This window comes from Oncorhynchus kisutch, linkage group LG15 (genome assembly GCF_002021735.2).
Source record: "Oncorhynchus kisutch isolate 150728-3 linkage group LG15, Okis_V2, whole genome shotgun sequence".
In the NCBI taxonomy this organism is placed as follows: Eukaryota; Metazoa; Chordata; class Actinopteri; order Salmoniformes; family Salmonidae; genus Oncorhynchus; species Oncorhynchus kisutch.
The window spans coordinates 34209191-34235781 of NC_034188.2; the positions used below are offsets into that span (position 1 = coordinate 34209191).

At 42.5% G+C, this 26591-nt stretch overlaps 1 protein-coding gene across 3 annotated transcripts; it reads right to left on the bottom strand.

The window, feature by feature from the left end:
- Positions 1–829: 829 nt before the first annotated feature.
- Positions 830–26551, bottom strand: LOC109905227 (TBC1 domain family member 2A). Of its 3 annotated transcripts, none has more exons than XM_020502494.2 (16): positions 26502–26551; positions 23789–24329; positions 22902–23052; positions 12671–12797; positions 12137–12273; positions 11447–11709; positions 11036–11305; positions 10653–10778; positions 10362–10472; positions 8619–8794; positions 8058–8370; positions 5548–5735; positions 4915–5035; positions 2835–3020; positions 2549–2670; positions 830–1629 (listed from the first exon to the last, which is right to left on the bottom strand). In XM_020502494.2, the coding sequence occupies exons 1-16, from the start codon at positions 26549–26551 to the stop codon at positions 1431–1433; spliced, it is 3081 nt and encodes a 1026-aa protein (XP_020358083.2). In that variant the 3' UTR covers positions 830–1430. The 3 variants fall into 3 exon arrangements, with proteins under 3 accessions (XP_020358083.2, XP_031646055.1, XP_031646056.1); XM_031790195.1 differs by lacking the exon at positions 26502–26551 and adding an exon at positions 25806–25964; XM_031790196.1 differs by lacking the exon at positions 830–1629 and adding an exon at positions 1777–1856.
- Positions 26552–26591: the final 40 nt, after the last annotated feature.

The window sequence follows — 26591 nt, forward strand, 5'->3', positions numbered from 1 at the left end:
TAGTGAGGTCGGCGCTGATGTTGGGCAATTAAGCATGGCTCGCAGTCGGTATTCCAATTCATCCCAAAGGTGTTCGATGGGGTTGAGGTCCGGGCTCTGTGCAGGCCAGTCTAGTTCTTCCACACCGATCTTGACAAACATTTCTGTATGGACCTCGCTTTGTGCACGGGGGCATTGACAGGCTGAAACAGGAAAAGGCCTTCCCCCAAACTGTTTCCACAAAGTTGGAAGCACAGAATCATCTAGAATGTCAGTGTTAATGCTGTAGAGTTCAGATTTCCCTTCACTGGAACTAAGGGGCCTAGCCTGACTCATGAAAAAGAGCCCTAGGCCATTATTCATCCACCAAACTTGACAGTTGACACTATGTATTTGGGCATGTCGTGTTCTCCTGGCAGCCATCGGACTGCCAGATGGTGAAGCCTGATTTATCACTCTATAGAGAATGTGTTGTCTGGTGGCGAGCCTTGCATCACGCCAGCTGATGCTGGCCATTGCGCATGGTGATCTTAGGCTTGTGTGCGGCTGCTCGGCTATGGAAAGTCATTTCATGAAGATCCCGACGAACAGTTCTTGTGCGGACGTTGCTTCCAGAGGCAGTTTGGAACTCCGGTAGTGAGGGTTGCACTTCACAATAACTGCATTTACGGTTGACCTGGGGCAGAAATTTGACGAACTGACTTGTTGGAAAGGTGGCATCCTATGACGGTGTCATGTAGAACATCACTGAGCTCTTCAGTAAGGCCATTCTACTGCCAATGTTTGTCTATAGAGATTGCATGGCGGTGTGTTTGAAATAGTTGAATCCACATACTTTTGGGCACATATGGCAGTTATATACCATTTAAAATTATACATGATATTACATTTCATAACACTTGTGTAGCTACAAAGTTCATGACAAAATATGCAATTGAAATGTATAAAACTCTACATGACCATAGTTTGAAATACCTACTGTAGTAAATTGTCTTTGGCATTAATTCCCTTTGGCAGTGCATATACAGTAAATAATACTAATACAATGATTCAGTGAGAATATGGTTGGTCAGGTTTAGTGTTCTTGACCATAACTGACATTATTTACCTTAAAGGCATAAAACAAATGTATCCTGGGTCAAATCTGTACCAGCTGGGCCACTAACAAGATGGCCCTTCCGTAGTCTACAACAGCGTTACCCAAACTCAGACCCGTGGGCCCCAAAGGATGCACGTTTTGGTTTTTGCCCGAGTACTGCACAACTGATTCAAATAACCAACTCGTCATCAAGCTTTGATTATTTGAATCAGCTGTGTAGTGCTAGTGCAAAACGGGGCCCCAGGACTGAGTTTGAGAAACGCTGTTCTACAAGGTGGCATTTCAAACCCGTTGCCTAGTAAGTCCACAGGATTCATCACCATCCCTCTCTGTCCAGAGTCCCTAATGGTCACTACAGCTCCTCATCGTCCTCGCTGACCAGTATAGTGTCCAAGTCCTTGCGCTGTGCGCTCTCTGTGACAAACTCTCTCTGCTGGGCCTCCAGCTCTCTGAGCTCCCCCTGCAGGCGCTCCAGATGCAGCGCACGCCGGTTCCTCAACAGCTTCATGGGGAACGGGTTCATGTCACTGAAGGCAATGTTGGTCAGCTTCCTATTGGACAAGCCCAATATTACTCAACCTGCTTATTTCCATACAGTAGAATGAATCTATGTGCTGCATGGCTAAATAAATCAAAATGAACAAGCTGTATTGAGCTAACCCTAGGTCTCTAATTGACCTTTTTGTCATTTAGCAGACGCTCTTATACAGTCACTTACATGAGCAATAGCTCCATCTCTGTGTGGTTGTACATGCATGCATTGGTCGGACAGGAGTTTCTGAAAAAGTGAGGCCGAGTAAATCATCCTGGCTATGTCTATACAGGCAGCCCAATTCTGATATTTTTTCCACTAATCACATCTGATCTTTTCACATCAAAAGACCAATTAATGAAAAATTTATCAATTAGGCTGCCTTTGTAAACACAGCCCTGGTATCTCATCTGCTATTTGTTTGGAGATGAGAGACAGACTGTGGTGAATAGTGCCCTCAATGCACTCATCTGGCTGTATAGCCTCTTATCTCCCAAGTGTTGAGCCCATAGCTCTGCCGTCACTGCTGCTATCTGAATTATATATGGTGATGTCTGTCTTGGCCTATGGAAAAAAATAGCTCCTCAGTCTGCTCTGCCATTAACACACTGACTAAATAGGGCACCAGAAAAAGAATGGTCTCAGAAGGTACAGGACAAAAAGCGCAAACCATATAGATAATAGAACAACTTAACGGGTTACAAATGACAAGCTAAATATGATTTGGTGGAATGGTTAAAATCCACGTAGGGTTGTATCAGGTGTGTTAGTGCTGGGCTTGGCTGTAACAAAACAAATGCACACCAGTCCTCCAGGAGTTTAAGACCCCTGCTATAGTGGTTCCTGTCCCACTAGAGAAACACTGACCTAATATAGTGCTATATTTTCATAACACTGCCTCCACATTTTGACCTTCGATGATTTTTGTGGCCCCTCACCTGCTGTCAGAGATGGTCTTGGCAAAGAAGCGCAGGTATTGGTAGATCTCCACACTGTCATGGATCTTCAAGATGTCCTCCTCTTTGTACTTGAACAGAGCCAGGGCATACCGAAATATCACCTGCACAAAAAACATGCACGCATGTTTACATTAGAAGTGGTTTATTTACTACTAATAATAATTTTATACCAGGTCAGTCATCGAGGCCCAAATTTGAATGCCCCTGGGCTAGGGGCTGTTTACATGTTTCCAGCCCAGGCTCTAGTCTCTCTCAGGTGGGGTACCTTGGTACCCTCATAGAGGAAGGCGTCCCACACTCGCAGGAGGATATCGCTGGGCAGGCTCTCTACGAACACCACGAGGAACCAGTTGAAAGTGATGAGGGACACGTCCACGCTATGCTCCTCAAAGTGAGCCGCCAGCCGGGGTATCTTCTCAGCCATGAAGTCCTTTAGCACACACTGATCTGCCTGCAACATCCACACACACCACGTCCCACCAGCAGACTGCGTTAACCGATATTGACATGTGACAAATCTTGAATTCATTACATCGTTCATTAAACTATGCGCTATTCAGTTCCATGTTTTGGAACAGATGCAGAACTAAAATGAACTAAAATCAGTTAAAACCACAACTTCCCATAATGTTGTACATTTTTTACTACAGTGGAGAACTTACAGAACTGTAGATCTCGATACCATTAATGCTACGCATCTATGCCGTTGTTTAAAAACATATACAGTGCCTTGCTAAAGTATTCGGCCCCCTTGAACTTTGCGACCTTTTGCCACATTTCAGGCTTCAAACAAAGATATAAAACTGTATTTTTTTGTGAAGAATCAACAACAAGTGGGACACAATCATGAAGTGGAACGACATTTATTGGATATTTCAAACTTTTTTAACAAATCAAAAACGGAAAAATTGGGCGTGCAAAATTATTCAGCCCCCTTAAGTTAATACTTTGTAGCGCCACCTTTTGCTGTGATTACAGCTGTAAGTCGCTTGGGGTATGTCTATCAGTTTTGCACATCGAGAGACTGAAATTTTTTCCCATTCCTCCTTGCAAAACAGCTCGAGCTCAGTGAGGTTGGATGGAGAGCATTTGCGAACAGCAGTTTTCAGTTCTTTCCACAGATTCTCGATTGGATTCAGGTCTGGACTTTGACTTGGCCATTCTAACACCTGGATATGTTTATTTTTGAACCATTCCATTGTAGATTTTGCTTTATGTTTTGGATCATTGTCTTGTTGGAAGACAAATCTCCGTCCCAGTCTCAGGTCTTTTGCAGACTCCATCAGGTTTTCTTCCAGAATGGTCCTGTATTTGGCTCCATCCATCTTCCCATCAATTTTAACCATCTTCCCTGTCCCTGCTGAAGAAAAGCAGGCCCAAACCATGATGCTGCCACCACCATGTTTGACAGTGGGGATGGTGTGTTCATTGTGATGAGCTGTGTTGCTTTTACGCCAAACATAACGTTTTGCATTGTTGCCAAAAAGTTCAATTTTGGTTTCATCTGACCAGAGCACCTTCTTCCACATGTTTGGTGTGTCTCCCAGGTGGCTTGTGGCAAACTTTAAACAACACTTTTTATGGATATCTTTAAGAAATGGCTTTCTTCTTGCCACTCTTCCATAAAGGCCAGATTTGTGCAATATATGACTGATTGTTGTCCTATGGACAGAGTCTCCCACCTCAGCTGTAGATCTCTGCAATTCATCCAGAGTGATCATGGGCCTCTTGGCTGCATCTCTGATCAGTCTTCTCCTTGTATGAGCTGAAAGTTTAGAGGGACGGCCAGGTCTTGGTAGATTTGCAGTGGTCTGATACTCCTTCCATTTCAATATTATTGCTTGCACAGTGCTCCTTGGGATGTTTAAAGCTTGGGAAATCTTTTTGTATCCAAATCCGGCTTTAAACTTCTTCACAACAGTATCTCGGACCTGCCTGGTGTGTTCCTTGTTCTTCATGATGCTCTCTGCGCTTTTAACGGACCTCTGAGACAATCACAGTGCAGGTGCATTTATACGGAGACTTGATTACACACAGGTGGATTGTATTTATCATCATTAGTCATTTAGGTCAACATTGGATCATTCAGAGATCCTCACTGAACTTCTGGAGAGAGTTTGCTGCACTGAAAGTAAAGGGGCTGAATAATTTTTCAGTTTTTGATTTGTTAAAGTTTGAAATATCCAATAAATGTCGTTCCACTTCATGATTGTGTCCCACTTGTTGTTGATTCTTCACAAAAAAATACAGTTTTATATCTTTATGTTTGAAGCCTGAAATGTGGCAAAGTTCAAGGGGGCCGAATACTTTCGCAAGGCACTGTATCCTTGGAGCCGAATCATTACCTGTGAGGATATGAGCGTTTTGGTGTAGTAGTCCTGGGGCATGATGGCCTCCACCACAGCTACTAGACACCAGAAGGCATCCTGCTCACTCTCTAGCACCAGGAGAGCTATGGCTGCCAGCCTGAAGGGAGAAGGAGTGGCCAACGTCACAGTTGTCCTTGGTCATTCATTTGACATTTTAGTCATTTAGCAGAGGCTCTTTTCCAGAGCACACATTTTCATACTTTTTTCCCCCTTACTGGTTCTCCATGGGAATCGAACCCACAACCATGGTGTTGCAAGCACCATGCTCAACCAACTGAGCCACACGGCACCCCATATTCTGTAGAGATCGTTTTGAGGTCTGTGAAAGCTTGTTTTGTATATGTATAGCCTGCCCTGAGTAGCCAGATAGAAGAAAATGGATGTTTTAGATGAAACAATTATATTTTCACAAAAATATAATTGTCTTCGTCAGGCATTCATTAAGCTGAGAACATTGTGTAGGTAATTGTTTTGGAGTCGGCACTATATATATATATATATATATATATATATATATCAGTTTACAACTTTGTCCATTAGATGGCAGTATTTCTTGTTTTTTATATTTTATTCAGCACACTGCTGACTAATATAGGTAGTCTTGTGCACCTGTTGAGGCCCTGGCAGTAGCCGATGGTGGGGTTTTGCCAGGAGAAGGCCAGCAGGATTCGTTGGAGCTGCTGCAGGGCGGGGCTGGAGGGTGAGGAGAAGTGCTGATTGGTGGTGAGAGTGCGGTACAGGTCCAACTGGATCTGTCTGGAGGCCTGGTGGGGCGATGTAAGGCTCTTCTGGCACAGCTACAACAATAACGGACGGATTTCATGTAGGTGGATGGAAAGATGGACAGACAGATATACAGTCCATTCTAAAAGTATTCAGAACCCCTCGACTTTTTTCAAATGTTGTTACGTTACAGCCTTGATCTAAAAATTTATTTTTTAAAATATTTTAAATCCTCAATCTACACACAATACCCCATAACAACAAAGCAAAAACAGGTTTTCTAGAATGTTTGCAAATGTATAAAAAAAATTATAACATTGACATAAAGTATTCAGACCCTTTACTCAGTACTTTGTTGAAGCACCTTTGGAAGCGATTACAGAGCATAGAGTCTTCTTGGGTATCACGATACAAGCTTGGCACACCTGTATTTGGGGAGTTTCTTGCATTCTTCTCTGCAGATCCTCTCAAGCTCTGTCCGATTGGATGGATAGCATCGCTGCACAGCTATTTTCAGGTCTCTCCAGAGATGTTCCATCAGGTTCAAGTCCGGGCTCAGGCTGGGACACTCAAGGACATTCAGAGACTTGTCCCGAAGCCATTCCTGCGTTGTCCTGGCTGTGTGCTTAGAGTCGTTGTCATGTTGGAAGGTGAACCTTCACCCCAGTCTGAGGTCCCGAGTCCTTTGGAGCAGGTTTTCATTACATTTTGGCAAACTCTAAGTGGGCTGTCATGTGCCTTTTACTGAGGAGTCTGGCCACGCTACCATAAAGGCCTGATTGGTGGAGTGCTGCAGAGATGGGTGTCCTTCTGGAAGGTTCTCCCATCTCCACAGAGGAACTCTGGAGCTCTGTTAGAGTGACCTGAGTTCTTGGTCACCTCCCTGAGCATGGCCCTTTCCCCCGGTTTGCTCAGTTTGGCAGGGCGGCCAAGTCTTGTTGGTTCCAAACTTCTTCCATTTAAGAATGATGGGAGGCTCTTGGGGACCTTCAATGCTGCAGAAATGTTTTGGTACCCTTCCCCAGATCTGTGTCTCAACACAATCCTGTCTCGGAGCTCTGTGGACAATACCTTCGACCACCCTCTGTGGTACCTTACATAGACAGGTGTGTGCCTTTCCAAATCATGTCAAATCAATAGAATTGACCACAGGTGGACACCAATCAAGTTGTATAAACATCTCAAGGATGATTAATGGAAACAGGATGCACCTAAGCTCAATTTCGAATCTCATAGCAAAGGGTCTGAATACTTGTGTAAGATACGTCTGTTTTTTGTTTAAAAACTGTTTTCGCTTGTCATTATGCAGTATTGTGTGTAGATTGATGAGGATTTTAAATTTTATTTATTACATTTTAGAATAAGGCTGTAAAGTAACAAAATGTGGAAAAAGGGAAGGGGTTCCAAATGCACTGTAGATACTGTATACTGAGACACACTACCGCTCAAAAGTTTAGGGTCACTTAGAAATGTCCTTATTTTTGAAAGAAAAGTTTAAAAAAAAAGTCTATTAAAATAACAACAAATTGATCAGAAATACAGTGTAGACATTGTTAGTGTTGTAAATGACTATTGTAGTTGGAAACGGCTGATTTCTTTGTGGAATATCTACATAGGCGTACAGAGTCCCATTATCAGCAACCATCACTCCTGTGTTCCAATGGCATGTTGTGTTAGCTAATCCAAGTTTATAATTTTAAAATGCTAATTGATCATTAGTAAACCCTTTTGCAATTAATGCACTTGTCCTCTTGCTCAGTTGTGCACCGGGTCCTCCCACTCCTCTTTCTATTCTGGTTAGAGCCAGTTTGCGCTGTTCTGTGAAGGGAGTAGTACACAGTGTACACAGAGATCTTCAGTTTCTAGGCAATTTCTCGCATGGAATAGCCTTCATTTCTCAGAACAAGAATAGACTGATGAGTTTCAGAAGAAAGTTCTTTGTTTCTGGCCATTTTGAGCCTGTAATCAAACCCACAAATGCTGATGCTCCAGATACTCAACTAGTCTAAAGAATGCCAGTTTTATTGCTTCTTTAATCAGCACAACATATTTCAGCTGTGCTAACATAATTGCAAAAGGGTTTTCTAATGATCAATTAGCCTTTTAAAATGATAAACTTGGATTAGCTAACACAACGTGCCATTGGAACACAGGAGTGATGGTTGCTGATAATGGGCCTCTGTACGCCTATGTAGATATTCCATAAAGAAATCAGCCGTTTCCAGCTACAATAGTCATTTACAACATTAACAATCTTATGTGTTTTTAATGGCCAAAAAAAAGTAATTTTTTTCTAAAAAAGTGACCCCAAACCTTTGAATGATAGTGTACAGTAGATTGAGCGATTGAGAGCTACATTGTAAGGAGGTGAACTAGCTTAATCCAATACCACCCACCTGCTGGTAGCGATCTGGGTGGCGCTCCCATAGCGCACGTGTGCGCACCCTCACCACCCAGCGCCACACCCGTGGGCGGTACTCGCACGGCACGCCGCCCCGCAGAAGGCTTTTGAGCTCCGAAGAGGGGCAGAGGTTGTCGGCCGGGCGGCCCCCCAGATACTGAGCCCAGCGGCCCAGCAAGAGTCTGTCCCCGGCCTCCTGCCTCAGCAGGCTGTGGGAGCGGATCTCCTGGGCCTGGATCTTGGCCAGCAGTTTTATGTCCTCCACCTCGTAGTCTGGGATGATCTTGAAGCCGTACTCGTCGTGCTCCCTGAGGGACAGCCAAAATAAAAAGATCAATGGTTTTTATGATATAAAAATGTTCACTCATTGTCTGACTGTATTGTTGATTTAATGTATTGTCTCTCTCTTATGTCTCATTGTTAATTATCACAGGACATGACAGCTGAAAGCAGCATGGTGAACAACAATCCAGTCCTGTCATCTATCAGTGTAGTGAAGCAGAGGAGACAAGGAGACAAAAAAGGAAGCCATTTTAGACTATTGAGCCCCTGTTACCTGACAGGGTTGAGTTTGAGCACGTCATTCAGGTCTCCCTGTAGTGGGTCCTCTCCTTGTAGTTTCCTCACAGCCTCCCGCTGGCCCGGTTCTAGAACCTTGTTCTCCTGCAGCTTCCCCAGTACGCCCAGATAACGACTCTCTATCTGACAGTTACGAGCCTCCAGGTATGCACACTGCAACACAAAATAAGCGCCCCCTAATGAAGACTAAGGTTCCAATTCAATCAACTCTAGTGGCCATGAGTGTTTCACACTAACCGCAATCCACTCTAACCCTCTTCCACTTTTACATTGTAGAATAATAGTGAAATAACACAGTAACCAGAAAGTGCTAAACAAATCCAAATATATTTCATTTTTGAGATTCTTCAAAGTAGCCACCCTTTCCCTTGATGACAGCTTTGCACGCTCTTGGCATTCTCTCAACTAGCTCCATGAGGTAGTCAACTGGAATGCATTTCAATTAAAAGGTGTGCCTTGTTAATTTGTGGAATTTCTTTCCTTCTTAATGCATTTGAGTCAATCAGTTGTGTTGTGACATGGTAGGGGTGGTATACAGAAGATAGCCTTATTTGCTAAAAGACAGAGTCCATATTATGGCAAGAACAGCTCAAATAAGCAAAGAGAAACAAAAGCCCATCATTACTTTAAGACATGAAGGTCAGTCCATCTGGAACATTTCAAGAACTTTTAAAGTTTCTTCAAGTGCAGTCACAAAAACCATCAAGCGCTATGATGAAGCTGGTTCTCATTAGGACCGCCACAGGAATGGAAGACCCAGAGTTACATCTGCTGCAGAGGATAAGTTCATTAGAGTTACCAGCCTCAGATTTCAGCCAATTATAAATTCTTCACAGAGTTCAAGTAGCAGACACATCTCAACATCAACTGTTCAGAGGAGACTGTTTGAATCAGGCCTTCGTGGTCGAATTGCTGCAAAGAAACCACTACTAAAGGACACCAATAAGAAGAAGAGACTCGCTTGGGCCAAGAAACACGAGCAATGGACATTAGACCGGTGGAAATCTGTCCTTTGGTCTGTGTCCAAATTTGAGATTTTTGGTTCCAACCGTCGTGTCTTTGTGAGACGTAGAGTAGGTGAACGGATGACCTCCGCATGTGTGGTTACCACCGTGAAGTATAGAGGAGGAGATGTGATGGTGTGGGGGTGCTTTGCTGGTGACACTGTCAGGGATTTATTTAGAATTCAAGGCCAGCATGGCTACCACAGCATTCTGTAGCGATATGTCACATCATCTGTTTTGACAATGACCCAACACACCTCCAGGCTGTGTAAGGGCTATTTGACCAAGAATGAGAGTGATGGAGTGCTGCATTAGATGACCTGGCCTCCACAATCACCCGACCTCAACCCAATTGAGATGGTTTGGGATGAGTTGGACCGCAGAGTGAAGGAAAAGCCGCCAACAAGTGCTCAGCATATGTGGGAACTCCTTCAAGACTGTTGGAAAAAAATTCCAGGTGAAGCTACTTGAGAGAATGCCAAGAGTAGGTAAAGCTGTCATCAAGGCAAAGGGTGGCTACTTTGAAGAATCTCAAATATGGTTACTACATGATTCCATATGTGTTATTTCATAGTTTTGATGTCTTCATTACTATTCTACAATGTAGAAAATAGTACAAATTTAAAAAAAAAACTTGAATGAGTAGGTGTGTCCAAACTTTTGACTAGTACTGTATTTGCCACTGAATAGCCCACATAGTGACGAGGCAGGCCTACCTTCACCATAAGGCTTTTCTCCTGCTCGGAACTGTTGAGCCATAGCTTGGTCAACTGGTAGATCTCAGAGTTCAGGAACTTGTTCTGGATCTTGTAGGCCTCAATGTCATCCTGTGAAAAAGATGAATAGAGAGCTAGGAAGGACAGGGTACGGAGTATTTAAAGAAGCAAAGAAAAGAAATGCTTCAGATTTGGACTACCAACATAATCTACTTCAAAAGACTATGGTTCTGGTCTGGGTCTGAGGCCGGACTTCACTCTGATGGTCGACCAATCAAACCACAAACCAACCTTGAGGTTCTCTGTGTCCTCATTTAACTGGCGGAAGGTCTGGGCCTCCAGGCCGTTGGTGGTGGACACTGTGCGTGTAGGGTCGGCCAAGCAGGCTGACACCTTTTCTAACAGCTTCAGGATCACCTGGAATGATACCAAGAGACAATGATATCGTAAATCTTTAGATTAGATCAGGAAGTGTAGAGCTACACTGGGAACAAAATAGAATAGACCCTCGAATCCCAAATCAACCCCTAGATCTACCCCTACTTTGCATTCTGATTGGTTACTTGGAATTTCACCGTAATGCTTAAAACCACCTATCCAATCCTTTCAGGATAATGATGACGACATGCCTATTCTAATCCTTCCCTAGCTGACCCTTCCTGTCTGAGCCTCACTTCCTGTTTTGCGTGGTTCTTCTTCCTCATCAGGGTCACGTTCTCCTGCAGCTCGGCCACGTGGGCGTCCCTCTGGGCTAGGCTCGTTCTCAGGTCTTCCCCCTCTGCCTTCAGCTCCAACAAGCGACCTCGTAAGTCAGCGGCGTGACGCTCGTAGTGCCTCAGCAGCTCCAGGCGCTCCTGCTCGCCCTCGGCCGCCAGGAACTCTGTGCACGTCCGCTTCTCCAGCTGAGCCACCTCCAGGGCCTTGTGTAGGAGCCACACCAGTTCCTGGATGGGGGAAGGGTGAGAAATAAGAGGATAGGATGCAGGAGCAGGGTGGGAATACAAATTTAATTTAATGGAGCTGCTACTGATATCAGAAGACACTGCTTACTAGTGTGATTGATGAACTTTGGTCTTAGCTCTAACCTTCTGGGCCTTGACGTCCTCATCCAGTATGTGCTTCTCGTGCTGGAGGCAGGTCGTCCTGTCTGCGGTTTCTGAAGGAGCTTCCCGGAGCACCGCGGGCATGGTGGCACAGCTTCCCCTTGTCTTCTTCCTGCTCCTCGGGGATGGGGACGGCAATGGGGACGACCTGCCCTCTACAGGGGAGAGCTGGTCCCTGGGGTCCACCAACAGCAGCAGGGGTGTAGGGGTCAGGGGGTCAACGGAAGTCCTAGGACCTATACACTCTTGGGAAAAAAGGTGCCCTCTTGAACCTAAAAGTGTCCTTCGGCTGTCCCCATGGACGGACCCTTTGAAGAACCCTTTTTGGTTCCAAGTAGAATCCTTTCCACAGAGTTCTACATGGAACCAAAAAGGTTCTCCTTTGGGGACAGTCGAAAACCCAGTTTGGAACCCTTTTTTCTAAGAGTGTAAGGGGGCATGGCTCTGTGGTTATTATGGACTGTGACGAATCACTAATGTGTCAAGGAAAATGTATTTTAGTTTAATCAAGAAAAAATGACAATACTGTACATAGTTATCAGACAATGAGAAAACCTGATCCTTCTGACTTCAATAAGCTGCCAACAGAGGGCAGAAGTATGCCACCAGTGTAGAACACCAGTGTATTGGAGAACATCTCCAGAAGCTGCGGTGTGTGTGTGTGAGACGTACCAAGCCTATTGTGGGCTGTCTGGGAGGGAGTCTTTGAGGGGTTCAGTGGGTTCCAGGGAGGAGGCACCTCCAAATGGAACACACTCCGACTCCGCTCCAGGGAGGACCGCTTGGAAAACAGACTGTGCACTGAGTTCCTGTAGGAGCAACACACACACAAACGTAACCATGCACACCAACACGCACGCACAGCAGTATCATTAACATGCAATCAATCTGGCCCACACTTTTGAACAAAACAACTATACCAGCTGCACTGAAAGTGAAAACCCACTACTAGGCAAAAAAATACTTTCATCTCAAAGTCACTTTTGCTACTAAGTAAATCTTGGCATGTTAGCAGATAATAAGCACCTGTAGTCACAAGGCCACAAACAGTTGTAATGACTACAATCAACAAAGTCGATGAATATCAAGTCCAACGTCAACTACTTCAACGTATCCCATGCCGTATGTTGTACAGAACCAGTCATATGCCTCAATCACAAATGAACGGGATAAGACGGGAACATCTAAAAATGATGAGGCACTTACTGAATCTCTATCAGAGGGTGTTTGATGGAGAAGTTGCTTAGGGGGTTCCGTTGTGGCGGCGCGGGAAGATTGGCGGCCTCCTCGCCTATGAGGCCTGGTGGGGTCTTCACCTTGGGCAGGAAGTAATCTAAATTACAGGAAGTAACAGCAAAGAACAACGTAAGTGGATCACACTCTCTGGAGCCAGGGAACACAAAGGACACAGCTACTCATGTAACAAGCGGGAAACTTCCGGCTAAAGACAATGAGAGTGATATCATGGGTTGAAATACAGAGGATAAAGATTATGACTGGGCATCAGACTTGTGTTAACTTGTTCTTCAGGTGAAGTTGTTTGCTCTTACTGTACTGCTATGAACTGAAGATTATCACATTGGGTGAGAGCTGGGAAAAAAATCCAACCCATTGAAACGTCAAGATATTCATATATTTTTGCGTGAAAGGAACCATTTCCGGACTACTTTTGGGCAGCCAGGTTGTGCACGCTGGATGAAACTAGTCAAAATATACTGTTTTGTTCCTCCATAAGCTCTGTGAAATATTTTGGGCCTGTCAGGACAAGCATGAAATACCTCACAATTCACAAACCAGTTAGTAGGAAAGGTTGTGTCTGTACCAGGAGCAAACTCAGTTATGTTGGTCATAGTCATAACAGGGTAGTAACGATAACATAACTTTCACGTTGTTCATTCATGCTTATTCCAGACATCTATGACTTGAATACATGAATATCTTAGGTCATCTCATGTCTCTTTTAAATTCAAGCTGTTTGCGCTTCAAAAATAACACAAGGGTGTACAGCACCAGTCAACAGTTTGGACACACCTACTCATTAAAGTGTTTTTCTTTATTTTTACTATTTTCTACATTGTTTCTTTGCATTAATTCGACGATGAATGCCTGATTCACGCAGTCCCCTCTGAACAGTTGATGTTGAGATGTGTCTGTTACTTGAACTCTGTGAAGCATTTATTTGGGCAGCAATCTGAGGTGCAGTTAACTCTAATGAACTTGTCCTCTGCAGCAGGGGTAACTCTGGGTCTTCCTTTCCTGTGGCGGTCCTCGTGAGAGCCAGTTTCATCACAGCGCTTGATGCTTTTTGCGATTTTGCACTTGAAGAAACTTTAAAAGTTCTTGAAATTTTCCCGATTGACTGACCATCATGTCTTGAAGTAATGATGGACTGTTGTTTCTCTTTGCTTATTTGAGCTGTTCTTGCCATAATATGGACTTGGTCTTTTACCAAATAGGGCTATCTTCTGTATACCACCCCTACCTTGTCACAACACAACTGATTGGCTGAAACATATTAATTCCACAAATTAACATTTAACAAGGCACACCTGATAATTGAAATGCATGACTACCTCATGCAGCTGGTTGAGAGAATGCCAAACGTGTGCAAAGCTGTCATCAAGGCAAAGGGTGGCTACTTTGAAGAATCTCAAATATATTTAGATTTGTTTAACACTTTTGTGGTTACTACATGATTCCATATGTGTTATTTCACAGTTTTGATGTCCTCACTATTATTCTACAATGTAGAAAATAGTACAAATAAATGAAAACCCTTGAATGAGTAGGAGTGTCCAAACTTTTGACTGGTACTGTATGTTGATTTATTGGACCAGAATAGCCGGTAGCCTGTGTGTAGTGTAGCCATGCTGTGCTGTAACCATGGTTATATTTAGTCTGTGGGCCCTGCAGCCACCTGCTCCTAGTGCAGCAGGGTGTCAGACGTGCACTTCCTCTCTCTCTGGGCAATGCAGAACCACTTCCTGCAGCTGTCAGAGGGGCTGTGGCCTAAACCTGAGTTACCCAGACTCCTCAGGGGTGAAAGAGCAGGGCACGCTGGAATCACCTGGGACACGTTCAGTAGGCAAACCTTATGGAACTCTCAGAAATATGTCTCTGAATAAGATAGAAATATATCTTATTCAGAGAGACATATTTCTATCTTATTCAGAGAGACATATTTCTGTCTCTGAATAAGGAATGTTAGCTCTATTCATGACATTTCTATCTGCAACATTCTACAACTTTTACCCTGGTTAGATTTCGTTTACCACTTCATATTCTACTGTTGAAATACTATTGTAAAATTGGTGGTGCTTATTTAATTGACTAGCTAAGAAAGTGTGGCGTAGCAACGGAGTAATTCCATTGGGTAATACAGTACTGCTACCAAGTCATATCTAATACCAAGTGGATAAAATCCAACTGAGCTTATCTTCACATTCAGATTGAATGACGGTACATTAACTTCTCCATTCCTGTAAAATCACTAATGGTAGATAAGTGGCTTAAGTCTCCAGAGATGAAAGCGGAAACGCATCCAGCGTGAGCATTATAGCTTTGCGATCCAGTCAAGCCAGGCACTGCCAGGAAATGTCTTCAAGTTGCAGATGGAAAAAATCAAAGCACATCTTATCAACGTTGTTTCCTGTCCCAAACCCCACCCCAGCAATCTCAACCTTGGCCAGGTCACCCATGGGACATGAACTACACATTCAACACCGGAATGTTGAGTCATTTATTTTCAATGATGAAAGCCTGTGTAGGTGAAAATAACCTTCAATCTTTTTCATGAAAATGCCATGCCCCTAAAAGCCTTTAAAAGTAGTAAATCTACATTTAGGGCCCAGAAAGGGAAGCCGAACCTTAATTTGTTGAGTACCTTTAAGACATTCTATTGTTTAGACAGCAAACACCAGTGTGTCAGTTATTATCTGTTTCGAAGTTGAAACATGAATGTTGGCTAAGAATGAACATTCTTCTCGAAACTATTGCAACAGATAAAAGCAATCTGCCAGGGCCAGTCATTGTGTACAGACACCTCCAAAACTATTGGCACCCTGGATAAAGATTAGCTAAATAGACTTGATCAAATAAATAAAGAAATACTGAGCTATACTGTATGCAAAAAAAAAAATCTAAAAAGGTTTTAGTTTATAGTAGTACAATTCCTCAGAGAAAAAACATTGTTTAACAAGCAATACAAAAAAAATCTTTAAATTCTTGCCACCTGTGTGTGGTCATTACTTTGCGCACCTTCCACTTGCGAGGATAACGACACTGAGCCTTTTTCTATAATGTTTTATGAGATTGGAGAACACATTGGGAAGGGATCTTTGATCATTTCTCCATACAGAATCTTTCCAGATCCTTGATATCCTTAATCTGCGTTTTTGGACGGCCCTCTTCAATTCAAACCACAGCTTTTTAAATGGGGTTCAAGTTCGGAGACTGAGACTGATTTTGCCGTCAATTAACAATTAATTTGTGGATTTTGATGTGTTTGGGGTCATTGTCTTGCTGGAAGTAATCAGGCCCACCACTGTTGTGTCGTCAGCATACTTGATGATTTAGTTGGAGACCTGCGTGGCCACACAGTCATGGATGAACAGGGAGTACAGGAGGGGGCTGAGTTCGCACCCTGAGTACACACCAGCATTCTTACATAGGTATTCCTCTTGTCCAGATGGGATAAGGCAGTGTGATGGCAATTGCGCCATCCGTGGATCTGTTGGGGCGGTATGCAAATTGCGGTGGGTCTAGGGTGTCAGGTAAGTAGAGGTGATATGATCCTTAACTAGTCTCTCAAAGCAGGTGAGTGCTACGGGGCAATTGTCATTTAGTTCAGTTACCTCCCTTTCCTGAGTACAGAAACAATGGTGGACATCTTGAGGAAAGTGGAGACAAGGGAGAGACGGAATATGTATATTGCATAGAGGTGGCATCTAAATTGTAGATTTGGAGACCTCAAGTTCTGTAATTCTCCAAATGTGGCCGTTGGACTTTTCTTTGACTCCAGAACCATCTTCCTCACTGCGCGTAGGGACAAGATACACATGCATACTCTACCAGGCAACTTTACCACTGTTCAGGTGGTTTTAAACTTTTTAATTGTTGCCCTGTAAGTGGTATAAGTCTGAAGTTAACATACACTTCAGCCAAATACATTTCAACTCAGTTTTTCACAATTCCTGACATTTAATTCTTGTAAAAATTCCCTGTCTTAGGTCAGTAAGGATCACCATTTTATTTTAAGAATGTGAAATGTCCGAATATTAGTAGAGCTAATTATTTATTTCAGCTTTTATTTCTTACATCACATTCCCAGTAGGTCAGAAGTTTACATTCACTCAATTCGTATTTGATAGCATTGCCTTTAAATTGTTTAACTTGGGTCAAATGTTTCGTGTAGCCTTCCACAAGCTTCCCACAATAAGTTGGGTGGATTTTGGCCCATTCCTCCTGACACAGCTGGTGTAACGGAGTCAGGTTTGCAGGCCTCCTTGCTCACAAACGCTTATTTAGTTCTGTATGCTTGGGGTCATTGTTCATTTGGAAGACCCATTTGTGACCAAGCTTTAACTTCTTGACTGATGTCTTGAGATGTTGCTTCAACATGTCCACATAATTTTCCTACCTCATGATGCCATCTATTTTGTGAAGTGCTCCAGTCCCTCCTGCAGCAAAGCACCCCCACAACATGATGCTGCCACTCCCGTGCTTCACGGTTGGGATGGTGTTCTTCGGCTTGCAACCCACCCCCTTTTTCCTCCAAACATAACGATGGTCATTATAGCCAAACAGTTCTATTTTTGTTTCATCAGACCAGAGGACATTTCTCCCAAAAATACAATCTTTGTCCCCATGTGCAGTTGCAAACCGTAGTCTGGCTTGTTTATGGCGGTTTTGGAGCAGTGGCTTCTTCCTTGCTGAGCGGCCTTTCAGGTTATGTCGATATAGAACTTGTTTTACTGTGGATATAGACATGTTTGTACCTTTTTCCTCCAGCATCTTCACAAGGTCCTTTACTGTTGTTCTGGGATTGATTTGCACTTTTCACACCAAAGTACGTTCATCTCTAGGAGACAGGGCGCATCTCGGTCCTGAGCGGTATGACGGCTGCTTGGTCCCATGGTGTTTATACTTGCGTACTATTGTTTGTACAGATGAACGAGGTCTTGGCTGATTTCTTTTGACTTTCCCATGATGTCAAGCAAAGAGGCACTGAGTTTGAAGGTAGGCCTTGAAATACATCCACAGATACACCACCAATTGACTCAAATTATGTAAATTAGCCTATCAGAAGCTTCTAAAGCCATGACATCATTTTTTGGAATTTTTCAAGCTGTTTAAAGACACAGTCGACTTAGTGTATGTAAACTTCTGACCCACTGGAATTGTGATACAGTGAATTATAAGTGAAATAATCTGTCTGTAAACAATTGTTGGAAAAATGACTTGTATCATGCACAAAGTCAATGTCCTAACTGACTTGCCAAAACTATAGTTTGTTTACAAGAAATTTGTGGAGTGGTTGAAAAACAAGTTAATGACTCCAACTTCTGACTTCAACTGTATTTGTTTTTTTCCATTCCTTTTTCTGTACCCATTGCCTGATTTATGAAAGTCAACAATCATTTATCTGTTTTTATTTGTGAGTTCTTTGCCTTTCCCTATGGTGATGGATGACAAAGGGATTTTACATGAGGTAACACGCATCTTTATACCCCAGCAAAACAGGAAGCCATTGAAGGTGAGATTAATTTAAAAAAGTAGAATGTTAAATGTTTCATTTTGTTTGATTTCATTTACAAGAATCCTTAGGGGTGCCAATAATTTTGACTCTCATCTTTATTTTTATTTTGTATTAATGGTATATAGATATTTCTATGACATAGACTGATCAGGTGAAAGCATGATCCCTTATTGATGTCACTTGTTAAATCCACTTAAATCAGTGTAGATGGGGGGGGGGGGGGGGGACCGTTAAAGAAGGGTTTTTAAGCCTTCTGACAATTGAAACATGGATTGTGTATGTGTGCCATTCAGAGGATGAATGGGAAAGACAAAATATTTAAGTGCCTTTGAATGGGGTATGGTAGTAAGTGCCTGTGTCAAGAATTGCAATGCTGCTGGGTTTTTCATGCTCTACAGTTTCCCGTGTATATCAAGAATGGTCCACCACCCAAAGGACATCCAGCCAATTTGACACAACTGTGGGAAGCATTGGCGCCAACATGGGCCATCATTCCTGTGGAACGCTTTCAACACCTTGTAGAGTCCATGCCCCAATGAATTGAGGCTGTTCTGAGGGCAAAAGGGGATGCAACTCAATATTAGGAAGGTGTTCCTAATCATTTGTACACTCACTGTAATATTGAGCAGACTATATACTAGATTCAGCTGCGGGATGATCTTTTCTTGAGCAGATGATCGTTGGGCCGGAACTTAATTACAAATAATTAGTAGACTGCAAATTGACTGCAAGAAGCCTAAACCGATATAATATTGAACTAAAACGTAACCATTTCAAACCTTACATTTATATACGATCGCATGTCTTACAGACTTTCTATTATCTTTATCAAGGGTGACAATAATTTTGGAAGTGACTCTATATTATTTATATACAAATGCCTGATTTTATTATTGTGGAAATATTGTATCTTACACGACGGAAACTAGTAGCAAGGAGAGCTTCCTTATTATTTTGAAAAACAGGTCTCTATTCAGAAAGACTTTAAAAAGGAAAAATAGGCCAGTTGTTTCCCAGTGCCAGACATCAGCTGACTAGACTGTTGGAGGAGCATGACACAAGTCTGTTGATCCTCCAGAAAGGTAAAACACTGGAAGGGCCTGTTCAAAAAGCTGCAACGTTACAGAATGTTCAGATAGAAATTCATTGTGTAGAACAGATATGACGGTCTGATATAAAAAAAAATTAAAAAGGGAATCATGTCAACGCTTCTCATAGTATTTCTATCTGGAAAGTTCGGAGTGCTTCAATTACCTGAATACACATTACTGCTTCCTTAGTAACCTTAGAGTGTAACAATGATGAGTTACATTATTCTTGTTTGCACAGTGCAACAAATATTGTAACATTAAAGCGTCAATTTTGTATGTATACTAGTTGGTTTTACCCAATGTTACCCAATGTTACGTTCATGTGTCTTGACTGGCTTGCTACACTTGATGTGCAAAGTGGATTTGCTCAATCACTGAGAGGAAGTGGGTAAAAGTAAAGCTAGGGGTCAGTGAATAGGGAAATCCCTAGTGCCTAACCAACCAGGGACATGATATTTAATTAAGTTACTATGTAGCCAAGGGATGAGTGTGGTAAATATGAACACCACACTGCAATTTATTTATGTCTGTTTTCACCTCATTGATTTACAGTAAACTATTGACTGTAGTATACTCAGGTTTGGGGGGGGGGGGGGGGTATATCGCCAACATACCACGGCTAAAGGCTGTTCTTATCTACAACGCAACGCAGAGTGCTTGGACACAGCCATATACAGTGGGGCAAAAAAGTATTTAGTCAGCCACCAATTGTGCAAGTCCTCCCAATTAAAAAGATGAGAGAGGCCTGTAATTTTCATCATAGGTACACTTCAACTATGACATGAGATGAAATGTGAGAAAAAAATCCTGAAAATCACATTGTAGGATTTTTAATGAATTTATTTGCAAATGATGGTGGAAAATAAGTATTTGGTCAATAACAAAAGTTTACTCAATATGTTTTCTGTAAGTCTTCACAAGGTTTTCACACACTGTTGCTGGTATTTTGGCCCATTCCTCCATGCAGATCTCCTCTAGAGCAGTGATGTTTTGGGGCTGTTGCTGGGCAACACGGACTTTCAACTCCCTCCAAAGATTTTCTATGGGGTTGAGATCTGGAGACTGGCTAGGCCCCTCCAGGACTTTGAAATGATTCTTACGAAGCCACTCCTTCGTTGCCCGGGCGGTGAGTTTGGGATCATTGTCATGATGAAAGACCCAGCCATGTTTCATCTTCAATGCCCTTGGTGATGGAAGGAGGTTTTCACTCAAAATCTCACGATACATGGCCCCATTCATTCTTTCCTTTACACGGATCAGTCTTCCTGGTCCCTTTGCAGAAAAACAGCCTCAAAGCATGATGTTTCCACCCCCATGCTTCACAGTAGGTATGGTGTTCTTTGGATGCAACTCAGCATTCTTTGTCCTCCAAACACGACGAGTTGAGTTTTTACCAAAAAGTTATATTTTGGCTTCATCTGACCATATGACATTCTCCCAATCTTCTTCTGGATCATCCAAATGCTTTCTATCAAACTTCAGACGGGCCTGGACATGTACTGGCTTAAGCAGGGGGACACGTCTGGCACTGCAGGATTTGAGTCCCTGGCGGCATAGTGTGTTACTGATGGTAGGCTTTGTTACTTTGGTCCCAGCTCTCTGCAAGTCATTCACTAGGTCCCCCCCGTGTAGTTCTGGGATGTTTGCTCACCGTTCTTGTGATCATTTTGACCCCACGGGGTGAGATCTTGCGTGGAGCCCCAGATCGAGGGAGATTATCAGTGGTCATGTATGTCTTTCATTTCCTAATAATTGCTCCCACAGTTGATTTCTTCAAACCAAGCTGCTTACCTATTGCAGATTCAGTCTTCTCAGCCTGGTGCAGGTCTACAATTTTGTTTCTGGTGTCCTTTGACAGCTCTTTGGTCTTGGCCTTAGTGGAGTTTGGAGTGTGACTGTTTGAGGTTGTGGACAGGTGTCTTTTATACTGATAAAAAGTTCAAACAGTTGCCATTAATACAGGTAACGAGTGGAGGACAGAGGAGCCTCTTAAAGAAGAAGTTACAGGTCTGTGAGAGCCAGAAATCTTGCTTGTTTGTAGGTGACCAAATACTTATTTTCCACCATAATTTGCAAATAAATTCATTAAAAAAATCCTACAATGTGATTTTATGGATTTTTTTCTTCTCATTTTGTCTGTCATAGTTGAAGTGTACCTATGATGAAAATTACAGGCCTCTCTCATCATTTTAAGTGGGAGAACATGCACAATTGGTGGCTGACTAAATACTTTTTTTGCCCCACTGTACCACAAATCCCTGAGGTGCCTTATTGCTATTACAAACTGGTTACCAAAATAATTAGAGCGGTAAAAATAAATGTTTTGTCATACCCATGGTATACGGACTGATATACCAGGGCTTTCAGCCAATCAGCATTCAGGGCTCGAGCCACCCAGTTTATAATGTCTTATATTGTAGTGCTTGGTTGCAACTAACTGTTGAGTTCAACTAACTGTATTTATCCCCTCATTAACAGTTAAGAGGGTTTTTCTACCTCTGCAATCTGCCGTAAGACATTGTAGTCACACATTGTCATAGGGTGTGTTCTGCAGCAGTGTTTGGAATCTTGTAGCCTACATGGAGATTACATTTAAAATAGCATGTATCAAGAGGGAGCGGCATAACTTGCGACATAATTGTTTTTGTCAATATACTTGAATAAAAGTTCATTTGAGGTACAAGACAAAGTATTCATATTAAACATTTTATTTACATATTTTTATTTATTTAACTAGACAAGTAAATAAGAATAAATTCTTATTTACAATGATGGCCTACACCTGCCAAACCCTAACGGCGCTGGGCCAATTGTGCGCCGCCCTACGGTACTCCCAATCACGGCCGGTTGTGATACAGCCTGGAATCAAACCAGGGTCTGTAGTGACGCCTCTAGCACAGTTCTTTAGACCGCTGCGCCAATCAGGAGACCCAACTTTAGTATGACATCAACAACAAACAGAAAATGTTATCAGCTATCAAAGCAAAACTTGATCCAACTGGTTACAACATTTTCATAAATGAAACCAGTCATTGTTGATGGTACTGCAGTGGATAGCATCCATTTTACGGACTCCTGACCAATTCTGCTATTCTGTGTATTTTTTTTACACTGATCTTATTTTTATTTGCATTATCTTTAACTCTGTATTGTTGGAAAAGGACCCATATGTAAGCATTTCACTGTTAGTCCATACCTGTTGTTTCCAAAGCATGTGACAAATAAAATGTGTCAACTAAAAAAAAAATCCAGCTGAGGAACAGATATTGAAACTATGCAAAGTATATTGTTCCTATTTTACAAGTGTGGCACTGATTACGTGTCTGATGGCTTTTACCATTCAGTGCCATGATGTGCCATTCTTTAAACCTGCCTGAAGTATTACATTTCTCTTTCATCTTTTAGTGGTTCCCTAAATCATTAACCATGCATGGGACATGATGGCATTTGATTTGAACAGCTGGTATTCTTAGCCTGGTTGCCAGATCTGTTTCTACATGAACAACCTTCTCTGTCGTTCAATGTCAGGCCGCACATAATCTTGATCGGTGTCTGGGGCCACTTCATCCTACTCTCTGTCTTACTGTACCTGTGCAGGTGGTGGGTAGTTCCCCCTGTCCCTCTGGTCTCTTGTGGTCAGTGCAGTGGCTTGTGGATTCTCCTGTCAGCTGGTCTCGGTGCTGCCATCTCTTCAACTGCAGCTGCTGTAGCCAGTACATCATGGCCTCCTGGTTAGCTGCCTGAAACAGACAGAAGAGATATTGTTAGCCTACTGTACATACACGAGTGTGCCATGAGTCAGAATATCTGTAATGCATGACTTCTGAAATGTTTTGGAGTTCTTTTCAAATCAGAATGTACATTTGTGGACCAAGATAAAGTATTCCAATGCCAATGTGTGAATATGAGTGTATTTGTCTTCCTGTATATCAAACATGGACACGATAAACAATAATACAACAGTTTCTTCTACTTTAAGGAGAAACAGAATAAGAGATGCCTCCATTTTGTATTAGTAAGCGTTCCCATTCAGCTCTCATGATTCAGCTCTTTGACAAAAAGGGATCTGTTGTTTTCTTATTGAGAGGAATACTGTAGATTGACACTACACAGCTGTGTGACCCAAAGAGCTGGGTTAACATGAGACAGGTATTCAAATACAAGAGCACCACTGTTTCACTGCCTCATTTTTTATAACCTCTTAGCGGTCTTCCCCATCCCTCCCCAAAAAATTATGACCTTTCAGAAATTTTGATGACACTCACATTCAGAACAACGTCCTACATTTCAAACCCTGGTGATATAGTGAACATCTGAGGGTCCCTAATGTGATTCCCCTCTAATCAGGGACACTCTGGCCAACCAATAACATTATTCATTAATTCATTAACTATTCATTCAAGAAAACCAGCAGATCTGTCAACATCAAAGTTCAGATTTCAATACCCATTGAATTGAATATTCGATAAACCTTACCTTGAGGACAAAGATGCGTTCGGGGGTCTGGATGTGAAAGGTGCCCTGCTCTCCTTGGAGGGGGTATCCGAGCGTGGCGCTGCACAGCTGGATTCTCCCCAGAGAGGTCACATCCAGCGCCGTCCTGTAGTAAAACAACTGTCTCTTCTTCACCTCGTACGTGAACCAGCGCGACTTCCATGTCTTCAGGGGACCTCCTTGTTTAAGGAGGTACCCACAGAGTTTACTGTTAGACAGGCTTTCCGTGGGTTGTTGCTGGGCTTGGTCGTCCGTGGTGGTGGCGGACTGAGTAAGGAATGCTTGGCTCTGGCTGTTGTCTGTGGTAGCGGTCTTAGCCGGGACCTCTTCAGTCTGGTGGTCTTGACTCGGCTGGCCCATGCTGTTTGTGTGTGTAGCGGTTTCTTCAGTGCTCCCAGTCCCCAGTGTTGAGATACAATCATCACCATCATCATCCGCTGGGCTTACCGCCTCTGCTTGCAGAGGAAGTGAGTGAGACGAGGCAGCGATGGGATTTCCTTCTGGGCCCTCTCCCTCCATCACGCTGAGAGAAGAAGAGGGAGAAGAAAAAGGAGAAGAAAAACAAAGCAAACAATGACTTGGTAGCCTACAATAGAGAGATCAGGATGCTATATTTAAACAATTGGACACTTGACATAGGAAGTGAGGGCTTCACGATGGGATCAGCATGAACACATGTTAAAGGTCCTATGCAACTGTTTTTATCTCAATAACCACTCATGTGTATTAAATTATTTAATAGGCCAATAAGAAAGAGTTCCAAACCTCTCTGCCAATAACAGCTAGTTTTTAGTTTCCCCCTGCCCACTCAGAAAACTCCCAGGCAGTCCTGGCAAAATTCTTGCTTGAGAAATGTATATTTTTATTTATTTTTGACCATTTCAATTTATAACAATCACAGAAAGGAACTTAACTGTAACCCAGAAATGATTTGATATTGAGATAAAAACAGCTACAACAACCTTCAAGCTTTTAACTGGGAATTTATTTAATACACACTTCAAAAGATTCACACACACATGCTCACGTACAGACACACACTTGATATGACCACATTTTACGCTCCATTGATGTCATGTAGGGAACTTGTAAATACCGGTGCTCTCAAGACAACTGCTAACTTGGAAATAACCAAGGTCAAATCATGACCTTGGTGATCTTCTGGTCATTAAGTCTAGAAAGCTCTAGAAAGATGCTTGAGTTTCTGGCATGGAATTCCGAGATAGATGACAATTCAAAAATATTTTTCCCAGTCAAAAATAATTTCAGATTTCCAAGTTGTCTTGACCGCACTGATGCCGGAAGTCAAATATTTCCGAGTTCCCAGTTGTTTTGAATGCGGCATACGACCTTCCTACAGGGAATAATGCATGTGAATGCCCCTCCACTCTTAATTATGCCTAGCGGCTCGATCACACTGACAGAGTCTTTGCACAAAATGGTAAGCAGCATCATCTGGATATGTGTGCAACAAAAGTTTAACATTCGCCTTCTGCTACCATTTCTGTCAAGCCATCTATGCATACAATTCAATGCATACGCTCAATCCAACGTATGCACCACACAGAACACACTGCAACTGCCTATGCAATGAATGTACTTCAGGTGTAACAAAGCGCCAAAACGCTGTAGGTGTGATCGAAGCGTTATGCATTCTATTGACCAGATACTCTAGTGGCCACATGAACAATGAAAGTAAACATCTTGAAAAATGGAAGATAGTTGGGAGGAGGCAAGATCAGGTGGGACCAATCTAGCCAATGAGAGGGAAGATATGGGTGTGAACAACAGGCACAATGGTTTCCACTAGTTACAACAGCCATGTCCAAATTGGCTATAGCACCAACATTTAAGTAAACAAAAATGTGTTTTTTTTTTGTCTTAATTTAAGGTTAGGCATAGAGCCCCACAGTGGGGGTGTCAAAATAACTATCAGTCAAACAAGGGAAATTGTTTTTAGAAACACTTAAAATAATGGCTGTGTTTCGTGTAGGCTTACCCTGCGTGATGTTTTCATAACCATGTAAATCTTTCTCGAACAAGGAGACTTTTAGCAATATATTCAACTATTTGCTCTCTGATTCGAAAGTCCTAATCAGCGTCAACATAGACATCATGCAAAACTACAAATCCCTGCAAGCTCCTCCATCATCTCTAGCTGACACCTTTGCTGACAGGTAGTGTCAATTTAAAACTTGCACAAGACAGTTCACAGAAAAAAAGAAAAAAAAAGACAGTTCACAGAATAGCCACATTAGCAGCTAATTCTCATTTCGTTTTTGGGGAGTAAAAACAGGCGAATATACTGATAAAAGCCACATGTTACTAGACAGATTTACACGGTTATCAAAACGTCACACCAGGACAAGCCTACAAGAAACAGCCCGTATTTTAAGCGTTTCTAAAATTCCCTATGGGAAAAATGAATGCTGTAAAACAATTGGAACAATTTCCCAGTTTGACTGCTAGGTTTTCTAGGTATTATGACTCATACTGTGGTACTCTACTATAATTTTATCAGTGTAGTTAAGATTAGGTTTAAAATCTCATTTTAATAAGAAGATAAATTGTAGAAATAAGCGGGGTTTCTTTTCTCAAAGTTGCCGGGATGTCACTTGTCCTACTTATATCAGTACACTTGTAACAACCTAATCATTATGGAACTTAAATAGTGCAAGAGGCGTCACTGCAGTACCTGGTTCGAATCCAGGCTGCATCACATCCGGCCGTGATTGGGAGTCCCATAGAGCGGCACACAATTGGCCCTGCGTCGTCCAGGTTTGAC

Bases quoted from the DNA above. Each gene is read 5' to 3' on its own strand.
- LOC109905227 (XM_020502494.2), bottom strand. From the start codon at position 26,551: ATGGGACTCCCAATCACGGCCGGATGTGATGCAGCCTGGATTCGAACC. The intron at 10,779-11,035 runs GTGAGGCTCAGA...GTATCATTCCAG, and splicing joins AGAACCACGCAAAACAGGAA to GTGATCCTGAAGCTGTTAGA. The intron at 1,630-2,548 runs GTGAGGGGCCAC...CTTGTCCAATAG, and splicing joins AAGACCATCTCTGACAGCAG to GAAGCTGACCAACATTGCCT.